We start from the raw sequence: 22,929 nt of genomic DNA, 5'->3' as shown, positions 1-22,929 counted from the left end.
AACTGAAACATGTGACTGGATACAGAATTTGCTGCTCTTTTCAAAATTATTTTTCTGATGCATTTACCATCACTGTTGGTTAGATGTTATCACAAAAGCTTTCTTAAAGGATTCCTTGAATATTTAAGATTTCTAAAAAGGATGCAGACTGTGACTGGGGTATCAACTTCCACAGAGAATCTAGAGTAAATCTAAAAAGAAGTTACATCGGAGGGCAGAGGCTTCAGTGGCTCAGCCTCCTTTCATTTTGCTTCTTTCTTTTAAAAACTCCTGATGAGGCTTCATTATCCACAGGATAAAGCAGTTTGGCCTCCAAACCTGCAACAATATGGCATAACCTACCTACTCTTCAGGCCTTCTTTCCTACAGCCGTCTTATATCAGGTTGGGTCTTCCTCAAGTCATCTCATCTATCAAACAGGACCCAGCTCGAGATCATTCCCTGCAAGGCTTTTGCCAAATCCATTCCAGATAGTAAACTTTTCACAAGTTATTTTTCCTAACCTCCATCCCAGACTCTGAATTATTAGAAGGGAGAGCCATGCCATATACACTTCATTTCCCCAGAGAGCACAGAATATTCTACTTGGTCAGTAAATATATGATGACCGTGTCTCATGAGTCAGAAGGGTTAAACTCTGTCCCTAGATCTCACAACTGATTTTGGCAATGGCTTGATCTCTCTTCCTTAGTTTTCCTCTCTGTGAAATAAAGATATCTGCTACCAATATTCTAAAGTCTGGAAATGAGAAGTAACCCATTCCAAATGTGCATTATTAATTTGCTAATATAAAAAAGTAAACTGACAGTTTTGTACTTTTCATAACTCTTTCTCTTAAAAGCCCAACGTCAATATGGAAACTTGAGAATTTTCAGAGCTTAGGTAAAAATGGCATCAGATTAATTTGGGGCAATTTCTGAGAAATGCTTTAAAGAAATATCCACAGACTGTTCCTCTGGCTAAATTATGGCGGTCTGACTCAATAAAACTTGTCCACCTACTGAAAAGGAGCACTTACTAATTTTCCTGTGGGTGTTTCCAGCTGTGGCAGTAGAGCATTTCCGATCCTCTGCAGGAGTTTTCCCCTTTGAAAGCTGAGAATTGAAGGAGGTACAGCACATCAACAGCAGCTTAGAAACTCAAAGTCATGGAACTCCTCATATTAAATGAAAAAAGAAAAGGTTGGGAGACAAAAACTAAGTCGGAAATCAAACAGCAATATTAGAGAAACATCTCAAAAAAAAAAAAAAAACAGTAGAGAGAAAGAGCCAATAGAAGGTTCCCAAGTGAAAAACCATCAATGCACAAGAAAGAAAAGAAAAGAGAGGAAAGAAAGAGAGGAAAGAAAGAGAGGAAAGAAAGAGAGGAAAGAAAGAGAGGAAAGAAAGAGAGGAAAGAAAGAGAGGAAAGAAAGAGAGGAAAGAAAGAGGAAAGAAAGAGGAAAGAAAGAGAGGAAAGAAAGAGAGGAAAGAAAGAGAGGAAAGAAAGAGAGGAAAGAAAGAGAGGAAAGAAAGAGGAAAGAAAGAGGAAAGAAAGAGAGGAAAGAAAGAGAGGAAAGAAAGAGAGGAAAGAAAGAGAGGAAAGAAAGAGAGGAAAGAAAGAGAGGAAAGAAAGAGAGGAAAGAAAGAGAGGAAAGAAAGAGAGGAAAGAAAGAGAGGAAAGAAAGAGAGGAAAGAAAGAGAGGAAAGAAAGAGAGGAAAGAAAGAGAGGAAAGAAAGAGAGGAAAGAAAGAGAGGAAAGAAAGAGAGGAAAGAAAGAGAGGAAAGAAAGAAAGAAAATCAATCTCTTTCCAGGTCATCTGCCTTGCCCACACTCATCTAAAAAGGGGATGTGTAGCCCTCGGGGATGTTCTTACAGAGGCAACTCGGGCCCCCTGCAGAGTTCCTGGGCAAGAAGGAACTCACCTCTTACTCTGGTTAGAGGGGCACAGTGAATATTTAAGATTTCCCAAAAGGATGCAGAACGTGACTTCTGCTCCACTTCACGGTCTCTAGGCCCACAACCTGCTGAGGCCTGCCTGCAGGTGGAACTTAATTGGGAATCTGTTTTTAAAGGACCCAAACCATGTCTCCCTAGAGATAGGAAACAGCAGGCTTAGTTTCAGGATGTGGCAGTTTTGTTTCAGAATTACTGCAGAGGATGTTAAAAACAGCACCTCATACTCCTAGAAGGGGAAAGAAGGACAAAGTGGTGTTGGTACGGTCATTATTTGGCCTCACAGTGGCTGCTTGGAAATCATTGTGCTAATCCTAATAACAAAGGTCTTCTTAGAATATCTTTATGCCTTTTCAGCTTGCAAAGATACCCAATAAAAAAAATTAGGGTGGGAGAGGGCTTTATTGCTCACTGTATTAGCAACTAGAAGACCCAAGTTCAAGTCCTGATTCTGCATTTCTAGTTGTGAATTCTAGGGCATACTGTTTAAACTCTGAGAGAAGATTTTCTCTTCTATAAAACTGGAATAACAGTTATCCTAAGTACCTCATAAAGAGGAAGCAAGGCTTAAAGATGATTTTAATAAAGGTTATGAACTGTAAAGAGTTCTAATACCAACAATGATTTTTATTATGATATTGGATTTTACTGATATAATAAGATCGAGAGGATTCCACTTACCTTAAATAGAATATATAGTATATATAAAAAAATCCCAAAACCATAGATTGGAATAATCTGTCCCATCAGGCCTCTTCCACTACCTCCTCCTCCAGTGCCTCCACCTGATCCTTTGGCCTTTGCAAATGCCTCTGCGAGGTGAGACCTCTGGAAACGAGCCCCAAGGGTCTGGCCATCTGAGGGTGGCTGGTGATGATGCATCATAGGTGGAAATCGACCCAACTTTCCTGAGAAAATAATCAGTATTTATGTCTTCTACTATTTTAAATATTGCTATTATGAAAATACTTCATGCACTAAGGCGTAACAGAAGCCAACTCAAGTTTAAGAAAAAACAGAAACTTGATTTTAAGGATACAGAGGTATCACACAGAAAATAAACATAATGTGGCAATCTCTAGCCGCTCACCCAAACCCATTTTCCCTTCCTTTCTAGGCCCATAGCTTGGTAACATTTTTCAGCTTCCCATACAGTTAAAGGAAGCCATGTGACAGACGTCCAACCAGAGGAATGTGAGTGATATGTGCTGGTTCAAGGCCTGGCCTATAAAACTTTCCATGTATTAAACTCCACATTCATTTCCCTTCTGCAGGCTTCATGCTGATATCTAGGGAGACCTCTGAAGTCATGTGATGAAAATGACAAAGCTTCCTTCCATCAATCTAGGTTCATGAATAACTGTGTGACACAGAGCCCTCCAGGGCTACCACCCCACCAACTTAGAACCATCTGGACTTGTTTACATGAGTAAGAAATCAACTTCAATCGTGTTACAGCCATTATACACTTTGGAGTCTGTCACAGCAGTTAGCCACCACCAACTACTACAGAAAAGGAAATGTGATCTGGTCTCAGAAGAGAGAACCCAAACTGGAAAGCCGGAAAGCCATCCGGATCTGGGACAGCTACTCTCACATTCCACTTCAATCTCCCTTTTTATGGGGCCATGAGGCTTTTTTTTTCCCCCTGTGTTTCTCTGTGCGGATCTTCTTCATTCTCCCTTCTGTGGAGACCATTTCTTTAGCTTCTTTGTGAACACAGAGGAAGAGAGTCACCCCCAAGCCCCTCAATTTGCAGATCCTTCAAGAGGCCAGCACAGACTCGTCACAGTCCCAAATTCCCTGGAGGAAGATTTTGAACACTCAGCTTGGGTAGGTATGCATCCCTTTCCAATCAGCTATAACTGAGCAGACAGGATTCATGTGGCACAAAAACAGGGTCACAGGGTTCCATGAGTGGAAGCACAGAGCTTGGAGAAAGGAGTGTGCATCAATGTTCTTGCATTTTTTTCCTCCATCAGGGGCAAACATTAACATCAACTGCCAAGCTCCTGAGAGCCATAGATGAGAAAGGTAAGTCCTTTCTTCAAAAGGCAATACAAACAAGCTTGTGTGGAAAAACCAACAGGAGCTAACGCTACAGAGCAGAAAACACTAGAGAACAGAAAGACTTCATAAATCAGACTGTAAAAATACAAACTATACAATACTGTTGGACTTGATTTTAACAAAATTACAGATTTCTGTTCAATAAAGACCACCACAGAGTTAAAATAGATGACAGACAAGGAAAAGCTTATGCAACATCTACAATTGGCAAGAGATTAAATATTTAAAATAGACATGGAATTTCTACAATTTGTTATTAAAAAAATCCTAAGAAACCCAATAGAAAGCACCTACAGAAAGAGAAGCTTAAAGGATTAGCAAGTAAATAAAGAGATGATCAAATTCAAAGAAAACCCAATGAGTAAAATACAAATTAAAACAATGAGATTGCACTGTTCACACCAATCAGAAGGGCAAAAATTAGAATGGTGGATAACAGCAAAGGTTGGCAAAGGTGGGGAAGAACTCTCATGCTCTGTAACAAGGTAAACAGATCTAACCATTTTGCTAAGAGATCTTAGTGACATGAAGTACTTAGTGACATCAAGTATGTCTATGTCCTATGTGATCCAGTGATCCCACTCTGGTGGGTAAATTCCAGAGGAATTCTGGATGGTCTATATGCAAATTACAGACTTTATAGAGCTGTGTGAGAATTTGCTGGGATGATAATGTAGCAGGGAGCTTAAAGTCACTTTGTTTTTGATAATTAGAAGAATGGAAAATCAAAGTGAAGTGGATACAAATACGGAATTCTATGTAGCTTTTAGAAATCACACTTCAGACGTACCTACAGCAACATGAACATCTTAAAAAGCACAAAACTGAGTAAAAAATAAGCAAATACCATTATATAAGCTGACGGCATCATAATTATGCTACATATGCCCTACATATATACTACCTATATTAGCAAATATGTAAGTGTAAGGACATAAAACACAGAATGGACACATATGAATGAGGAAGGGAATGGCTATATGGACTGAAGATAAAGAGTTAAAAAGAAAAGAATAAGAAAGGAAACTTGCACTCCTGATGTCAAAAAGCTGCTATCAACTGATGACTATCTTTAAGTCAACTGTGCTCCTGAGGCTAGAAAGAAGGTGGGTGGCCAGGTAGAGAGGTAAGACAGCTAGCCACTAGGTTTGGAAGCTGCCATCTGCCTTGTATCCTCTCTCAGCCTACTCCACTCCAATGGTCCTGCTTTCCCTCCCAATACTGACTTTGGAGGACATAAAAATTATGCCAGAAATGCTTTTTAAGAGTAGGTCAGCAACAGAAGCAGAGCTTCGGACAGTAGAGCGAAGCCAGGTTAACACTCCTTATTCTGAGTGCTGGTGACTATGTAGCTATTAAATTGTCAAGGATCTTAATATATTAAGTGGTGAGTAATGGCTCTAAGGCTATAATACACCTTCAAAAAATGCCTAGCCAGTATTCAAGAAGCTAACCATTCTCTTGAGAGAATCTGATTTATCAGATGGCTAGTGTTCAATATACTAGATTTAGTAATTGTGGTAATACCTTGTTGAACTTCATTTTACTGTACTGAGAACACAGGCTTCAAAACTTCATATAAAGCAAAAAACATTAAAATCAGGTAATAGCACAAAAGGCATTATTTTGCATTTCTAAAATTGAAAAATGAGGACAATGCTGTACACTGTACATCTCTCCCCAAAACCTTTATAGTCTGTCAGCCAGGAAGATACTGCTACTGGACAGCTATTATGTTCAGTAGGTAGGAGAGAGCCCGTACATACAATAAACAACAGTCACACATTGAACAATGCTTTTAAAAAGTAGTATATTCAAAACAAACACCACCACAAAAGGACAGGGTATCATGGACTTTATTACTAGACAAACTAAATGTCTAAGCATTAAAAGGATGCAAAAGAAAAAATAAAAAGGAGTCAAAGGGGATCAATCGTTGAAGAGAATGAGACACAGAATAGCAGAGACGCAGAACAGGAGGAAAGAAGAACACCTCCAACAATAAAGAGAGGAGAACAAAGAAATAAGAACAAAGAATAAATAAGGCTAACTACCAAATTAGTTTGGCTCCATCTGGGGAAGTAACAAGAGATGAGAGGGAAGTGGAGGGGGAGGGTTTAAATGCTAACTTGTGGTGTATAAATTTGGTAACTGTGGGTCTAAGATCAAGGAAATGACTTAATGAGAAGTGTGTCTGAGAGGGATTAAATCTAGCATTTGAGTATAGGGCCTAATGCAGGGAGAAACTAGGGTGTGAGAAATCAGCAAGAAGGCAGTAATTAGGCTCTGAGATGCAAGGGCCTAAGGTGCTGGCTACAGCTATAAAGAGGAAGGAATAGGTCCAAGGGCTCTTAGCATGAAGTGATCAGCAGCATTTAATATTGAAAAGAACACAGAGCTAATGAGGGAAGAGGTCAGACAACTCCAAGATTAGGAGTTTAATATATGAAGAGAAGAATGAAAACCATGGGTGGGTTTATGGCAAGGGGAAGACTGGGTACACGTTTTTCACACACTAAGTTCCAGGTGTTGGTGGCACATTCAGAAGAAATTGTTATTGGACCACAGTTAGGCTTGAGAAGAAACTCTAAACTACCTAAATGAAAAAGCTAATTAAAAGATTAAGTGAGTGAATTATTCCCATACTAAAAGTGTTGGTGGGATAGGTGTACTTAGGTGCAACAAGAGTAAGAAAAGACAATGGAGCTGTCAAAGAAGACTAGAAGCAAACCAGTTTCCTTAAAAAACAAACAAACAAACAAAAAAAAGAAGAACTGAAAGCAACTGAGAAGTCTAGAAGAAACTGATAAAAGACTAATGGCAACCCCCATTTTTAGACACAGTGTATCCTCGGGAGAAAGGATGGCTACTGTATGAAATCTTGACTGTCCACCTATTTAGACAATAACAGAAACCAATATACTACAAAGCATCATACAATCTGCAGAGTCAGAAGGAGTCTTAAAAATCATCTTCAGTCTTTTCAACAAATGGTATGGAGACAAATAGATATCCACCTGCAAAAGAGTAAAGTTGGACCCCTACTTCACACTATTTTTAAAAATTAACTCAAAATTGATTAAAGACCTAAATGTGAGAAAACTATACAACTCTTAGAAGAAAACATAGACCTAAATCTTTGTGACCTTGGATTAGGTTTCTTAGACAGGACACCAAAACCACAAGCAAAGAAAAAATAGGCAAACTGGACTTCATCAATTTAAAACTTTTGTGCTACAAAGGATACCATCAAAAAAGTAAAGACAAAACACTGAATGGGAACAAATATTTGTAAAACACAGATCTGATAAGCTTCTAGTATCCGAAATATATAAATAACTCTTAACCACTCAATAAGAAATAATCCAATCAAAAATGGTCAAAGGCTCTTAATAGACATTTCTCCAAAGAAGATATAGAAATGGCCAATAAGCACACGAAAAGATGTACACCACCACTAGTCATCAAGGAAATGCAAATTAAACCCACAATTAGATTCACTACATTACACCCATTAAGATGCTATAATCAAAAAACAGATAATAGAGGCACCTGGGTGACTCAGTTGGTTAAGCGTCCAACTTTGGCTCAGGTCATGATCTTGCCATTCACAAGTTTGAGCCCCACACTGGGCTCTGTGCTGACAGCTCAGAGCCTGAAGCCTGCTTTGGATTCTGTGTGTGTGTCTCTCTCTCTCTGCCCCTCCCCTGCTCACACTCTGTCTGTCTCTCTCTCAAAAATAAACATTAAAAAAAACCCAGATAATAAAGTGTTGGCAAGGATGTGAGGAAAACTGAACTCTCATACTCTGCTGATGCGACTGTACAATAGTGTAGTCACTTTGAAAAACAGCCTGACAGTTCTTCAGAAGGGTAAACAAAGTTTCCATAGGACCCAGCAATCCTACTCTTAGATATCTACCCAAGAAGAATATGTTCACACAATAACTTGTACAAAAATGTTCATAGCAGCCTTTTTCATACTTAGCAAAAAGTCCATCAACTTACGAATGGGTAAGTAAAATGTGGTATTATCCATTAAATGGAATATTATTTGGCCATAAAAAGAATGAAGTACTGACATGTTATAATACAGATGAACTTTGCAAACATTAAGTAAAACAAAAGAAAGCCAGTCATGTAAGACCATATATTACATGATTCCAATAATATGAAATGTCCAGAATAGGCAAATCTATGAAGACAAAAGTAGATTAGTGGTTGCCTAGGGCTGAAGGGTGAGGGGGGAAAGAGAGTGACTGCTAATGGGTATGAAGTTTTTTGTGTGTATGTGGAAGGGTGATATAAATGTTCTAAAATTGATTGCAGTGATAGTTGCATAACTCTGACTATATTAAAAACCACTGACTGTACACTTTAAACAGATAAATTGCCTGGTATGTGAATTATATCTCCATAAAGCTTTTTCAAAAGTCATCTACTCTAACCACCTGTGTTCAATACCCTCCCCTTCCTTAAGTGGAGGCCCTGACTTTGCTGAATACCATTAAGCAGGAAACTCAGTATTGCCCCCAGGAAGTTCATGCCACCTCTGGACAGCTCTGTTGGAATGGTCTTCTTTATACTGAGTTAATGAGTGAGTAATGGGAATAAGAAGGAAATAAACTATAGGGTTTCAAAAAGCAACACTGAATGTGATATGGCAAAAAAGTAGGGAAACATGACAGGGTTTGCAGACTGGAAAGTAGAGGAATACTTTTTTCAAAGGTAAGGAAGAGAAGGAATTGGGGAGCAATGGAACAGATAGGCTAGATAGTAAAAATAGGTTTTATATCTTGGAGAAATGCAAATCCTTATTTTGTATTTGGTGTAATACTTCACATATTACTAAACACTTAATGTACCACACACAGAGATTAACATGATAAATAAAACAGCTCCTATCTCTAAAGAATTTACAGACAAGCAATATAGTTACAGCAAACAAGGCAACTATGCCTTAACTATCAAATCCAATAACTTTTCCCTGTCAGGTCTCACTCTAAGACTCTTCTGGCAAGGGGGCACCTGGGTGGCTCAGTGGGTTAAGCATCCAACTTCGGTTCAGATCTTGATCTCACCAGTTTGAGCCCCTCATGGGGCTCTCTGCTGTCAGCGCGGAGCCCGCTTCAGATCCTCTGTCCCCCTCTCTCTCTGCCCCTCCCCCGCTTGCTTTCTGTCTCTCAAAGATAAACATGAAAAAAAATACAAGAAAGTGATTATCACATACTACTCATCATTTAATAAATGTGTGCTTAATCTGAATAAATTCTTATCAAACTTTCCTGCCACATCACTCTCCTGAGCTCTTCTTTTCCTACTGACTACTAGTCTTTCAACCTATTCTTTCTCAGTCTCTTGCATAGGTTCTTCTTTAATCCTCTCCTGGAGATTTTTGTTTCAACATGTTCGCTCTTTATCCTTTTCCTTTGGCAAATTCATTCATTCTCACAGATCCATTATAATTTCCAAAATGTATAGCTCTAGTTCTGACCTTTCCTTCTCAAGTTCCTCTTATCTCTAAATCCCATTAGTATATATGTCCTTTTGTATGACTATCATGTCAAACCTAAAAATGAGACTCATTTTCACCTTCCAAAACCTGGTGTCTCCTCGTGTGTGTGTATGTGTTCTAAAGAGAGTCATTCTCCCAGACCTTTTAGGCTTGAGACCTATAACCTCTGCTACCTGTGACCAAAGGTACTCTTGAGATGGTATGCTGGGGTCAGAATGCTCAATTTGGAAGAGATTTGTTTCTTTGTTTTTTCCATAAAATTAACTGTCCTCAACAGGGAACAACCGCATGTGTTAGATCTTGGTACCACATTTCTTAGAACTGAACCCGGGAGGTTTAAAAATTCAATGGCTATAAAACATTTGCAAATGTCTAGTTGAAATAATTTTTTTAAAAAGAAATTTTTAAAGGGAAATATCCAAGTGTACACAAATACAAGAAAGTATAAACGATAATGTCTAAGCAACTGCATACCTGCCTACCACATAAATATAAGTGGAACACCTACGTACTGGGTCCCACCCAGAGATAGCCACAGCTCTGAATTCGGCGATTAGAATGTATGCTTTATACTTTACTACGTGAGTACATATCCATAAACTACACACAATATTGTTTTGAGTTTTAAAATTTTATGTTATGAATGGCAAGTACTGACAATTATATAGTAATATGAATATACTTAATGACACTGAATTGTACACCTACTGGTTAAAATGGGAAATTTTATGTTAATGTATTTTACCACAATTTAAAAAAAAAATTTTTTTTTAACGTTTATTTTTGAGACAGAGAGAGACAGAGCATGAGTGGGGATGGGGCAGAGAGAGAGGGAGACACAGAATCTGAAACAGGCTCCAGGCTCTGAGCGGTCAGCACAGAGCCCGACGCGGGACTTGAACTCACGGACCGTGAGATCATGACCCGAGCTGAAGTCGGACACTCAACCGACCAAGCCACCCAGGCGCCCCTACCACAATTTTTAAAAAACCTTTATACAATGGTATCACACTGTACTCATTCTTCTGCAACTTCCCTTGTTTGTCTTTTTTTCTGGGTGGGGATCAGTATTTTGGCCTAGAAATGTACCATGTTGATGTATGTAGCTCTAGTTCATTCACTCCATCTGCTATATAGCATCTCCTTGTAGGTCCATTATCACAATGTATTTACCTCCTCCCCAGCTGATGGACATTTAGGTTATTTTCTATTTTTCACTACAACAAACGTTCTACTTTATAGCTACATTACAAAGAGGATTTGTGGTTTTTAAATTTTTTTGCTTAAAAAAACAGCTGAAGAGATCAGAACATTAAAATTGCACCTTTAAATTTTTTTTTATTTTTTTAAAAAATTTTCTTATGTTTATTTACTTTTGAGAGAAAGAGAGAGAGACAGAGGCGTGAGCAGGGGAGGGGCAGAGAGAGGGAGAGGCAGAATCCGAAGCAGGCTCCAGACTCTGAGCTGTCAGCACACAGCCTGATGCGGGGCTCGAACTCACAGACTGTGAGATCATGACCTGAGCTGAAGTTGTACGCTTAACCAACTGAGCCAGTCAGGCGCCCCTAAAGTTGCACTTTTTAAAACAGAAAACAGCTGTGTTCACTATCTCTCTATGCACTTAAGTAGTCTCTGAAATGGAATCTGACTAAATTCAATTGTTTATTGAAAGCTTTCCCCATATTTAGGTTTATTTAATTATTAAAATTTCACTTAGCATATCATTTAAACTAGACTACAAACTTAATGGATTTTATAGAGTGAAGCTCTACTTTCCCTTGTTATTAACCATCCTTATTGCTAAAAACAAAAACTCTAGCACTGTTAACAAAAGAGCTTTCTGAAAGCAGAATTAAACCATCCGCAATATTTCATTCTTAAGACAAATAAATCAATACAGAACTGGTTGTGTTTATGTTTGATTACTGCAGTTTAAGAAAGATCTTAATAGGCCAATCCCTTAAGATACATAAGCTTCTCACTAAATACTGAGGAAATTCTAGAGGCCAAATTTAACTCAGCATTAAAGTGGAGGCTGGGACCACAGCTGACTATTCCTGATCAGTCTCCAAAGGCCCCTCATCTTGTTACATTTTTCCTCTACTTAACTCTGCTCTGACAGCTGCTTTGACGTTTTCTGCTAGTTTGAGATTTTTTTCTTCATCTTCTACCAACTTCCTCACCCCCAAATCATGGTACATACTACTAAAAGAGATACTTGTGTGTCTAAGCTGCTTATTAGCACAAGGCCTAGTCCATATACCCTACACATGTTAATTATTACAGTTTTGATAGGAGTCATCTTCCCAAAGCACATTTCTAACTGGTCTTGCCATTTCTCTCGTGGGTCCCACCAAGGACAAGAGACTGTTACACAGGAGGCAGCCAAGTGAGTAAGCTCAATACTATCTTTTCACTCAGGGTTATTAGTTAAGATATTGGCTGTGCCTTCAACTATTTAAATGGAGGTTAAATGAACCTTTCTTGAGCTCATTTTCATCATCTGTAAAATGGATATAATTGGGGCTGCTACAAGGACTGTTCAGGGTTCTTACAAGGATTACTGATTAAATATCAGATACAAAGCATGTGGCATGCACAGTGGGTAGTTAAATTCTTGTTTTGGCTTCCCTACAAAACTGAATTTCTAAACAACTGAATTCCATAATCTAGTCCAAAAGTACCTCTTTACATTTCTTTCCCATTACATACTCCTGATTCAGCCTAACTAGACCTCTCACCATGCTTGGAGCCTGCCTTGTGATTTCTTACCACTAAGCCTTTGCTTTTTGCTGACTACTGGTTTTGTTTTTCTAACTCCACGTGTTTAAATCCAGCTTATCCTTCAAGACCCAAGCCAAATACTGCCCTCACCACCAATGCTTTTTCTCTAGTTACTCCCATGCACTTAGAACATACTGCTTGAACCTCTCTAATTGTACTTATCACAACTGGCTGTATTCAAGAGTTGTATTTAGGTCTTACAGCTGCTACTTGAATGGATTGAGAATCTTCCACTAAGAACCATTTCTACCCAATTTTATTCAGTGCTGACTGAAACCTATAAATCATATCAGAGAATAAGAAAATATGCCTCCGACATCCAGAAGCTGGAGTGCTACTATCAGCTAGGCCTTGGTGTTGGTATGAGCTGGCTTGGCACTCACAATTAGGTCTTGGTGTTCTCAGGTTAAACGTCAGAAATTTGAGAATATCAACATTAGACAAGGCCATTCTGTGACCATCGTGGATCAAGACAAAAGAGTAAGACCACTTTGTAATCTGCCTGAACAAAGACAACATCCATCCAAGCTAAAAAATATCAATAGCCCCCATTCCTGGATAATGAAGGACTGCTGCTTCTTCACCAATTATAGCTTTAGCCTTTCTCTGGTCTGCTCTCCCTTTAGATAAACTCTATTAAGCTATCCAGACACTGAATTTTCCCCATTTTCTGATGGCATCCGATGCAGAGCAAAGCCCCATACCCTTAAACCTTCTTCAAAATCACCTAACACACACCCACATCTTATAATAAAGCTTTTCTTTTTTAAAAAAAATTTTTTTTTAGTGTTTATTTATTTTTGAGAGAGAGTGAGCGTGTGCGAGCAAGTGAGCATGGGTGGGGAGGGGCAGAGAGAAAGAGGGATACACAGAATCCGAAGCAGGATCCAGGTTCTGAGCTGTCAGCACAGAGCCTGATGCGGGGCTCGAACCCACAAACCGTGAGATCATGACCTGAGCTGAAGTCGGATCCTTATCCGACTGAGCCATCCAGGCGCCCCATATAATAAAGCTTTTCTAGCACTCTTCCTGTGATGCCGCATGCTCCCCCATGGTATGCATTCTTCCGCACTTCAACAATAAATCCAACTTATTTAACTGCAAATATTATTCATTCGTGCTCTGTAGCTGAAGGACAAACTGTGAACTTCTTGAAGAAAAGTCTAGTGTTTTCTTTATGCTCAGGTCCCCTAAAGGGTAAGCTCTGGGTCTTGCATGCTGTACACTTTGTGGAATTGATCTGGATGACTTCTGTGCCTGCCAGTAACTTTACTGGAATCTCCAGACCCAGCACTATTACTCTCAGGGTTGAAAATAATTTTGTACTTCATTATCCTGAATGTTTTTTAGTTTTGAGACTGGAAAATGGCAATCAGGGTAACTAGTAAAGGTGCTCCACACCTACCACTGTTCTCCATACCCACTCCCCTAGAAGTTTCTGAACTTGAAAAAGTGCCCAATTTGCAGACATTCACAGGCTCTCAAATTGTCTCCTCTCTTCTTGGGCGCTCCTTCAGAGAAGATTCTCAATGTTTCATTAGAAGAAAAGAAAAGGTAAGGGACCAAAATAATATGTTTGTCCTTAAGCTTATATACCAAAACATAAAGAGCTAATTTGAGAATTATGTATGTATATTATATGTATATTATATATGTATATATACACATGTACACATAAATATACATGTATGTGATATATATACACACACATAATAAAATATATGTGTATATATTTTCAATCTCAGATAGCTCAAGACTCAGTGGGCAGCACTCAAGGAAAATATGGTGACAGAAGAGTCTAAGTTATTTCATAGGAACAGGGCTACTGGAAAGGGACTGGTAAGGAACCCTATTTATAAGTACTCAAAGTGAGTCATAACTGGAAAACATGGGCAGGCAGGGTCAGGAGGAGAGATGTCAGGACATTATCATGGGAACACCACAGGATCCAGCTATGGAAGTGGTGAGGACTCTCTTGAAACTGACTCTAGCGTAGAAGCAGCACACTGTCATCTTGGAGGACTTCAACTACTCTGGCACCTGTCTGAAGTCTCAGAAAGCTAACACTGGAATAGCTGACAAGTTCCTGACCTGGCAGGCTGACATTTTCATGTTACACAGGTGCATAAGGTGAGAGTAGGGGAGCTGTACTTTGGCCAAAGAAGATACTGGATAGTGAAATGGAAAGAGAACTGTAGGAAAAAGGGACTGTGCCAACTCAGTATTCATGGCAGCAAAGTAGGGGTTCTGCAACACGGGCTCTAGGAAGGCAGAATTAAGTTCTGAAAATAGAAACAGAATTCCATGGCATGAGACAGACCCTTTCTAAGAGTAAAGTTCTTAAAATGCATTGCTGCTTGGGCATTTCAAAAATTCTCAAGCAGATAGGAAAGGCAGGGGGGGGGAAAAAAGCAGATGTCCATGTAGCTCTTCTAAAACAACAGAGAAAGATGAACAGAAAGACACAGAAGTGACTAAGTGGCAAGATATAAAGAGCCCCATGAGGCAGCCAAGGTCCAAAATAAATTAAGATTTGCCAAAAGGCTAGCTAAAGCAAAAGGGGTACTTTTAGACCAAAAAAGGCAATTTACCTGATAAAATTTAATGCTGAGAAAGCAGAACTTCTGAAATTCTATTTTGCTTCCACATTCTCTATGAAAGGGAATGAATTTTGGGTTACATGAAAGAAAATTAACAATCCTAAGGACAAAAATAAAGTCCCAGATGGGTGAGGAGGATGGGTCTATCCACCAGATAATTTCTACCAAGACTGGAAAACTTGCAAAAAAGTTCCTAAACTAAAATTTTAAGAAATTACGTTGATAAAAATGGCATTTTTAAAGATGGAGTAGATGTGTACTGTCCCAGTTTGCAAAAGGTGCATGGTAGGTTTTTCAACTGTAGAGAAGTGAGCACGTTCTAACTGTTGGGCTAGATTTAGATTCTAAAAAGGATGCTTCTGGAGATTGTGAGGAAGATGGCAGAGGAGGAGGATCCTGAACTTACTTCATCCCATGGACACACTGAGATAACAGCTACACTGTGCAACTAACTCTGAAAATGACCCAAAGACTGACAGAACAGCACTTTCACATTTAATTGTAGAGAAGAGGGAGACCACATCAAAAAGGGTCAGAGGAGCAGAGAGGAAACTGGGAAGCAAACCCAGATAAGACTAACCACAAATGAGAAGGACACAACCCATGGTGAAGCTAGAGGATCAAATCCCACATCAGGCACCCCAAGCACTGGGGACCTGCATTGGGAAGATGAGTCCCCAAAATATCTGGCGTTGAAAAATATCAGCATATCAGCAGGGCTTAAGAGAGCTTTTAAAATCAGCAGGGTTTAACTCCAGGTACTTTAAAAATCAATGGGCTTAACTCCAGGAGAGCTGAGGGGAGATAGGAAATGGGGTCCTCACCCTCAAAGGGACAGAATAAACTGGCTTTAGACACAGCATAGAAACCATAGAAACAACAGTTTGAAAAGTGCCTGAGGTGTATGTGAAGGAGATTTACTAACCTCAGAACATACACTGGAGGCGCAGGGATCTTCAGGAGACTTCAACATAAGTGCTAACATGTGCCATTTCTCTTCTCCTCTCCAAGCCTAGATAGCAAGACGCTTGGAAAAACTAACTAACACTCTCCACCTATTTTTCTAGTTCCATATGCATGGCCCCACCTTCCTCTGCACAGCCTCAGCAGGCAATCCTCCAAAGCAGCTCCTGCCCCACCATACCCTGCAAACAACCCCAGCAAGGACCAGCACCACTGCAAAGTGAATCCTGTGCTGGGGAGAAGGAAAGATAACCCCCCACACCAGTGCCCCCGCAGTTCTAGCAGCCAAGCCTTTTAACTAGGCAAAAATGGAGAAACCCTGCCTTCTAGGGTGTCTGCAACTGCAGCAGAGAGACCAGGGGCAGACAGTGAGGCTGACTGCTAACCCTACCCACCCATGTTCCAAAGCATAAAGTGAACAGTACAAATTGGACAAAGTAGATGAACGGCAGTCATTTAAAAAAAAAAAAAAGCTGAGGGGTGCCTGGGTGACTCAGTTAAGCATCCAACTCTTGGTTTTGGCTCAGGTCATGATCTCATGGTTTGTGAGTTTGAGCCCCACACTGACAGTGCAGAGCCTGCTTGGGATTCTCTCTCTCCCTTTCCCTCTGCTGCCCCCTTGTTCACACTCTCTCTCTAAATAAACAAACAGGGGCGCCTGGGTGGCTCAGTCGGTTAAGCGTCCGACTTCGGCTCAGGTCACGATCTCGCGGTCCGTGAGTTCCAGCCCCGCGTCAGGCTCCGTGCTGATGGCTCAGAGCCTGGAGCCTGTTTCAGATTCTGTGTCTCCCTCTCTCTCTGCCCCTCCCCCGTTCATGCTCTGTCTCTGTCTCAAAAATAAATAAACGTTAAAAAAAATTAAAAATAAATAAACAAACAATAACAATAATAACAATAATGATAACAAAAGTTTAGGATTCTAATAAACCACAAGGTCAGCAAGTAAAATGCCAAAAATCTAAAGCAATCCTTAGGATGCATTAAGAGAAGTAGTAGGGAGCTTTTTAAAGGAGGGTGGGGGAGGCAACAGGTTGCTCTTCCATGAGCTAATGGGCTTCCATTTGCTATTACTTGCCTTCTAAGAGGGCACTGAGATGTTGAGATACCTAGAACTAGGTGCCATGAGGAATGAATGATGGAGCCAGAGATGTCAACATAGGAAAAAAGACTGATGAAGGGGACATGATGCTAGTCTTCAAATTCCTGAACTATCTTTCCCTTTTAATCTACTTTTCCTCCATTCCTATTTTGGTGAAGGGCATCACCATCTGTCTAATCACCTAAGCCAATAAACTGAGACCAATCCAAGATGCCTCCTTCTCCCTCACCTTCCACTTCTACCTAAAAATGGCTCTTAAAAGAAACAACTGAAATTTCTGATAATGGTAAATAAATTACAATTATAAAGTTAAAAACAAAAGTAAAAACCAGAGAAATATAAAAGATACTAAAAATAAAAATAGCTTTTAAAATTGTTCTCCTCCCAGGGTGCCTGGGTGGCTCAGTCAGTTAAGCAGCTGACTCTTGATCTCAGTTCAAGTCTTGATCTTATGGTCCTGGGTTCAGGCCCCGCATTGGGCGTAAAGCCTACTTAAAAAAAATTGTTCTCCTCCCTACCCAATGGGAACAGCCTCCCCTGCTCTATTTCCTCTTTCCTCCAGTACCTCTATATCCCTTTGGGAATCACACTCAACTTCAGAGGGGTTAATCAGTATGTTCTTTCTACCCAAAGCACTGCAAGTAACTTACTTCAGGCCATTAAGATGGGTGGATAGGTTAGCTGGAACTAATGGGACAGAACGAGGGTGGCGGGGATAAGAATGAGGTGGGAGTGAAGGAAGAGTTTAAAAGAAAAGACATCCTCTTTCTCTGGACAATGGAATTTGAGAGGTGATGTCTGGAACTGTTGCAACCATTGTTGCTACCCTGTGAGAGCAGTCAGGACAGAGCTGACTTGAGAAGGAACTTGGAAGTGAAATGGGACACAGAAAATCAGGGCTGGAGACTTGAGAATGTCAATCTCTGGATCAAACAACACTGAAGGCCAGTTCTAACACAGAATCTCTTCATGTACACAACACAGTAAATCCCCTTTTTGTCTTCAGACAGTTCAAGCTGAATTTTCTGTCTTTTATCATGAATATTCTATCTGATGAACTCACCAACACTGACTTAATGATGCTCACACTGTCTCAACTGGACTTCTGCAACTATCTTCTCCCTAAAGAAATCCTCACAACGCAGCTCCTTTCCTGCGGCCAGGATGTGCTTTCCAAAACCAGACTGGATGTTTCTCTTCTACTTACAAACTTACAATGGCCTCTTCTACTTTTAGAATAAAATCCTAACTCCTTGAATATGGCAGAAAAAAAAATCTTCTCAGTGTGGCCCCTGCTAACATGTCTAGTCTCATCTCTCATCAAAATGAAAAACTTTTCTTCTTAAAAAGACACCAGCAAGAAATCAAAGACAACCCAATGGGAGAAAATGTTTTCAAATTATATATCTGATAACTGATTTTTATCTAAAGAACGCTTAACACTCCACAATAAAAAGTAACCCAGTTTAAAAATGGGTATAAGATCTGAGTAAGACATTTCTCCAAAGATGATATACAAAAAGCTAATAAACACACAAAAGGATGCTCAATGTCCTTAGTCATTAGGGAAATGCAAATAAAACCACAGTGAGATATCACTTCACACCCACTAGGATGGCTATAATCAAAAAGAGGGCACCTGGGTGGCTCCATCAGTTAGGTGTCCGACTTCAGCTCAGGTCAAGATCCCAGTTTGTGGGTTCAAGTCCTGCACTGGGCTCTCTGCTGTCAGCACAGAGTCTGCTTCAGATCCTCCACCTCCCTCTCTGCCTGTCTGCTGCTCACACTCTAAAATAAAATAAACATTTAAAAAAAGGCAGACAATAACAAGTGTTGGCAAGATATGGAGAAACTAGAATGCTTATACACTGCTGGAAAGAATGTTAGATGGTGCAAGTCTCTTTGGAAAATAGTTTAGCAGTTCCTCAAAAGGTTGAAAATAGAGCAATTATATGACCCAAATATTTCAGAGGAGAAGTTTAGATGGTGGAGAAGAAGTAGGGGTACCAGGATGTCCCTTGTCCCTCAAACACAGCCATAAAGGGTCAGAACACTTGGAACATCCAGGAAATCAATCTGTGGAGTGACAGAAAAATCTCCCCAGGTGGAGGGAACAGTTTAGCAGGACAGAGGTGCATGTATGCAAACTGGGGGAGATTAAATAGTGTAGGCATGGAGGGGAGGGAATTGCTTCTGTGGAGAGCCAAAAGGGAGAGAGAGAGAAAGACAGGCTGTGGATTGCAGTTGTGTTAGGAGAAGAGGAAAACTTTCCAGACCACAGACTCAGGAACAAGAAACACCGTGAGTGCCAGTTTCTACTTTGCCAACAGCCTTAGATGCTGAAGATCAGTTTTCAAAAGTGCATGACTTTCTCTGGACTGGAGCCATCGATGTGTGTGCGCACCTGGGGGACAGGGGCCAGCCCTGGGGCGCTGTAGCAATCTCAAGGGCACAATGGGAGAGAACAGTCCCCTCCCTCCCTTGAGTATTGTGGGAAGAGGGTTTATTGCCCGTCCGCCCCACCCCCCACACACAAGGCACCAAAGGCCCTTTATCGGCAGGGCAGAGTGGTATTACACCAGAACAGAATCCATTCAGTGCAGAGCCCCTTAAGACATCCGGTTTTGAGTCCCAGCTGAATGTCTAGGAGGCACAGGAGACTGAGGAGCAGGGCAAGGTGACTGCCTGTACTACTCCGTGTGGGCTGCCTGAACAGCATGGTTTGGGACCCTGGCTGGGGGAGGTGAAATTGAGTTGTTGCCATTTTCACCAACAAGGTGGGGCTTCAGGGAACAGGACAGCGGCCTCTAATGGAGCCGGGACCCGCTTACACCAAATCCCACCCCTCTGTGCCGGCAACTGCTTACCTACTGGAGTGAGACTGAGCCAACCAGACAGCCTCACCTCCGGACCAGCACAGCCACCAGTCCAAGGCACCAACAGACACCTATCCCACGGTCTTGTGTGTTAGTCTGTTGCTCTTCCCCCTCCCCGTTTCCTTCCTTCTCTTCTCCTTTCTACCCTCTTTTTTTCCTTTGCAAATCAGGCTCACAGTTTCTGATTTGACTTTTGGTCAATTCTTACTATATATTTTTTTTCTTTCTTTCTTTCTCTGTTTTGTTTGCTTAATCAGGCATTACTCTATTCTTTTTACACCTTTTCTATATCTTCTTTATTTTCCTTTCTCTCTCTCTGGATTAAGCCTTATAGATTGTTTGATTCTCTGCTTGGTCTCTTTTTTTTTTTTTTTTTTTTTTTTTGCCCCTTTCATTTTTCTCTTTGTATGGGATCAGATTCCCTGCCCTTTCCTTTTTTCTAGGGTTACTTCAATGAACAAATCAAAGCACACCTGGTGGAAGGTCCAAATAATCCACCACTACAAGGAAGAGCATTATAGAGGACTGACCAGTGGGATAGAGCACCCAACTACACAGAGAGCATGTCATACACTCCAAAAACACTTCCTGAAGGGCCAGGCCTTGGACAATGTATGATCCCTTTTTAATATAATAATACTCACAGGTGCAGGACACATAACAAGCTATTCAAATACAGAGAAGACAGAATCCTATCCAAAAATGACAAAATGGAAGAATTCCCCTCAAAGAAATTCCAGGAAGAAATGACAGCCAGAGAATTGCTCAAAACAAATATAAACAATAAATCTGAACAAGAATTTAGAATAATAGTCTTAAGACTAATAGCTGGGCTTGAAAAAAAGCATAGAAGGCAACAGAGAATCTACTGCTGCAGACATCAAGGAAGAAAGTCATGATGAATCAAGAAATGTTGTAAATGAGTTACAAAATAAACTTGATGCAGTGACAGCAAGGATGGAAGAAGCAAAAGGAGAGAATAGATGAAGTAAAAGATAAAATTAAGGAAAATAATGAAGCTGAAAAAAAGAGGGAAAGGAAATGATTAGACCACAAGGGGAGAATTTTAAAGACCTAAGTGATTCAATGAAACAAAACAGTATCCATTATCATAAGAGTTCCAGAAGAAGAGAGAAAGGGGCAGAAAGTTTATTTGAACAAATTATATCTGAGAACTTCCCTAATGCAGAGAAGGAAACAGGCATCCAAGTCCAAGAGGCAAAATACAAAGATAGAGAATTCTGAAAGCAGCTTGGGATAAATGGACCTTAACCTACAAGGGTAGACACATAAGGGAAGTAGCAGACCTGTCCATTGAAATTTGGCAGGCTAGAAGGGAATGGCAGGAAATATTCAATGTGCTGAATAGGAAAAATATACAGCCAAAAATCCTTATCCAGCAAGGCTGTCATTCAGAATAGAAGGAGAGATAAAGGCTTTCCCAGACAAACAAAAACTAAAGGAGTTCATGACCACTAAACCAGTCTTGCAGGTAAGGGGGGACTCTGTGAGCGGAAAGCAGCAAAGACTACAAAGGACCAGGAACATCAAAACAAGCACAAAACCTACAGATAACACAATGACACTAAATTCGTATCTTTCAATAATCACTCTGAATATAAATGGACTAAATGCTCCAATCAAAAGACAAAAGAGCTTAAGAATGGATACTCATTTTAGACCTGAGGACACCTGCAGATTCAAAGTGAGGGGATGGAGAACCATCTATAATGTTACTGGACATCAAAAGAAAACAAGAGTAGCCATACTATATTTTATTTTTTCTAAGGTTTATGTTTTTGAGAGAGAGAGAGAGACAAAGCATGAGCAGGGGAGGGGCAAAGAGAGGAGGAGACACAGAATCCAAAGCAGGCTCCAGGCTCTGAGCTATCAGCACAGAGCCCAACACAGGGCTCAAATTCATGAACTGTGAGATCATGACCCAAGTTGAAGTCAGATGTTTAACTGACTGAGCCACCCAGGTGCCCCAGACAAACTAGATTTTAAAACAAAGACTGTAACAAGAGATGAAGAAGGGCATTATACCATAATTAGAGGGTCTACCCATCAAGAGGAGCCAACAATCGTAAATGTTTATGCCCCCAACATGAAACACCCAAATATAAATCAACTAATCACAAACATAAATATATATATAATACAGTGATTGCCACTTACAGCAATAGACTGATCATGTAGGCAGAAAAATCAATAAGGAAATAACAGCTCTGAATGACACATTGGACCAGATGGACACAACAGATATATTCAGAACTTTTCAACCCAAAGCAGAATACACATTCTTCTCAAATGCACATTGAACATTCTCCAAAAGAGATCGCATACTAGGTCACAAAATAGCCCTCAACAAATATAAAAGGGTTGAAATCATACCATGCATATTTTAATCACAACACTATGAATGAAACTTGAAATCAACCACAAGAAAAAGTCTGGAAAGCCCCCAAATACATGGAGGTTAAAGAACATCCTACTAAAGAATGAATGGGTTAAAAAGGAAATTAAAGAAGAAATTAAAAAAATATATGGAAGCAAATGAAATGAAAATATGACAGTCCAAATCCTTTGGGATGCAGCAAAGGCAGTCCAGAGACAAAAATATATCACAATTCAGGCCTTTCTCAAGAAGCAAGAAAGGTCCCAAATACACCACCTAACCTCACACCTAAAGGAACTACAAAGGCAGCAGCAAAGAAAGCCCAAAGCCAGCAGAAGAGAATAAAGATTAGAAATAAACAATATAGAATCCAAAAAAAAAAAAAAAAAGGTAGCAAAGATCAATGAATCTAAGAGCTGGTTTTTTGAAAGAATAAACAAAACTGACAAACTCCTAGCCAGACTTCTCAAAAAGAAAAGAGAGATAACCCAAATATATAAAATCACAAAAGAAAGAGGAGAGCTCACAACCAACACCACAGAAATACAAACAATTATTACAGAATACTATGAAAAATTATATACCAACAAACTGGACAATCTGGAAGAAGTGGATAAATTCCTGGACACCCACACACTACCAAAACTCAAATAGGAAGAAATAGAAAATTTGAACAGACCCATAACCAGC

At 40.0% G+C, this 22,929-nt stretch overlaps 1 protein-coding gene across 12 annotated transcripts in view; it reads right to left on the bottom strand.

Annotated features, from left to right (window-relative positions):
- RIC3 (RIC3 acetylcholine receptor chaperone) overlaps positions 1-22,929 on the bottom strand; it is a 65,441-nt gene that overhangs the window by 32,022 nt on the left and 10,490 nt on the right. For 7 of the 12 annotated variants that reach the window (XR_008290475.1, XM_027073222.2, XM_053203513.1 and 4 more), the window contains exons 2-3: positions 2,617-2,843; positions 1,019-1,094 (exon numbers count right to left, since the gene is read on the bottom strand). Coding sequence is in view for 9 of the 12 variants with exons in the window: in XM_027073222.2 (XP_026929023.2) it covers positions 1,019-1,094; positions 2,617-2,843 (303 nt within the window). In the remaining 3 variants the exon portion in view is untranslated. Of the gene's footprint in view, positions 1-342; positions 410-1,018; positions 1,157-2,616; positions 2,844-22,929 lie in introns of those variants that run through there. The other 5 variants (XM_053203517.1, XM_053203518.1, XM_053203514.1 and 2 more) reach the window with 4 other exon arrangements.

This window comes from Acinonyx jubatus, chromosome D1, assembly GCF_027475565.1.
Source record: "Acinonyx jubatus isolate Ajub_Pintada_27869175 chromosome D1, VMU_Ajub_asm_v1.0, whole genome shotgun sequence".
In the NCBI taxonomy this organism is placed as follows: Eukaryota; Metazoa; Chordata; class Mammalia; order Carnivora; family Felidae; genus Acinonyx; species Acinonyx jubatus.
Note: the sequence above shows the minus strand (reverse complement) of the source record. Positions and strands in the feature narration are given on the sequence as shown.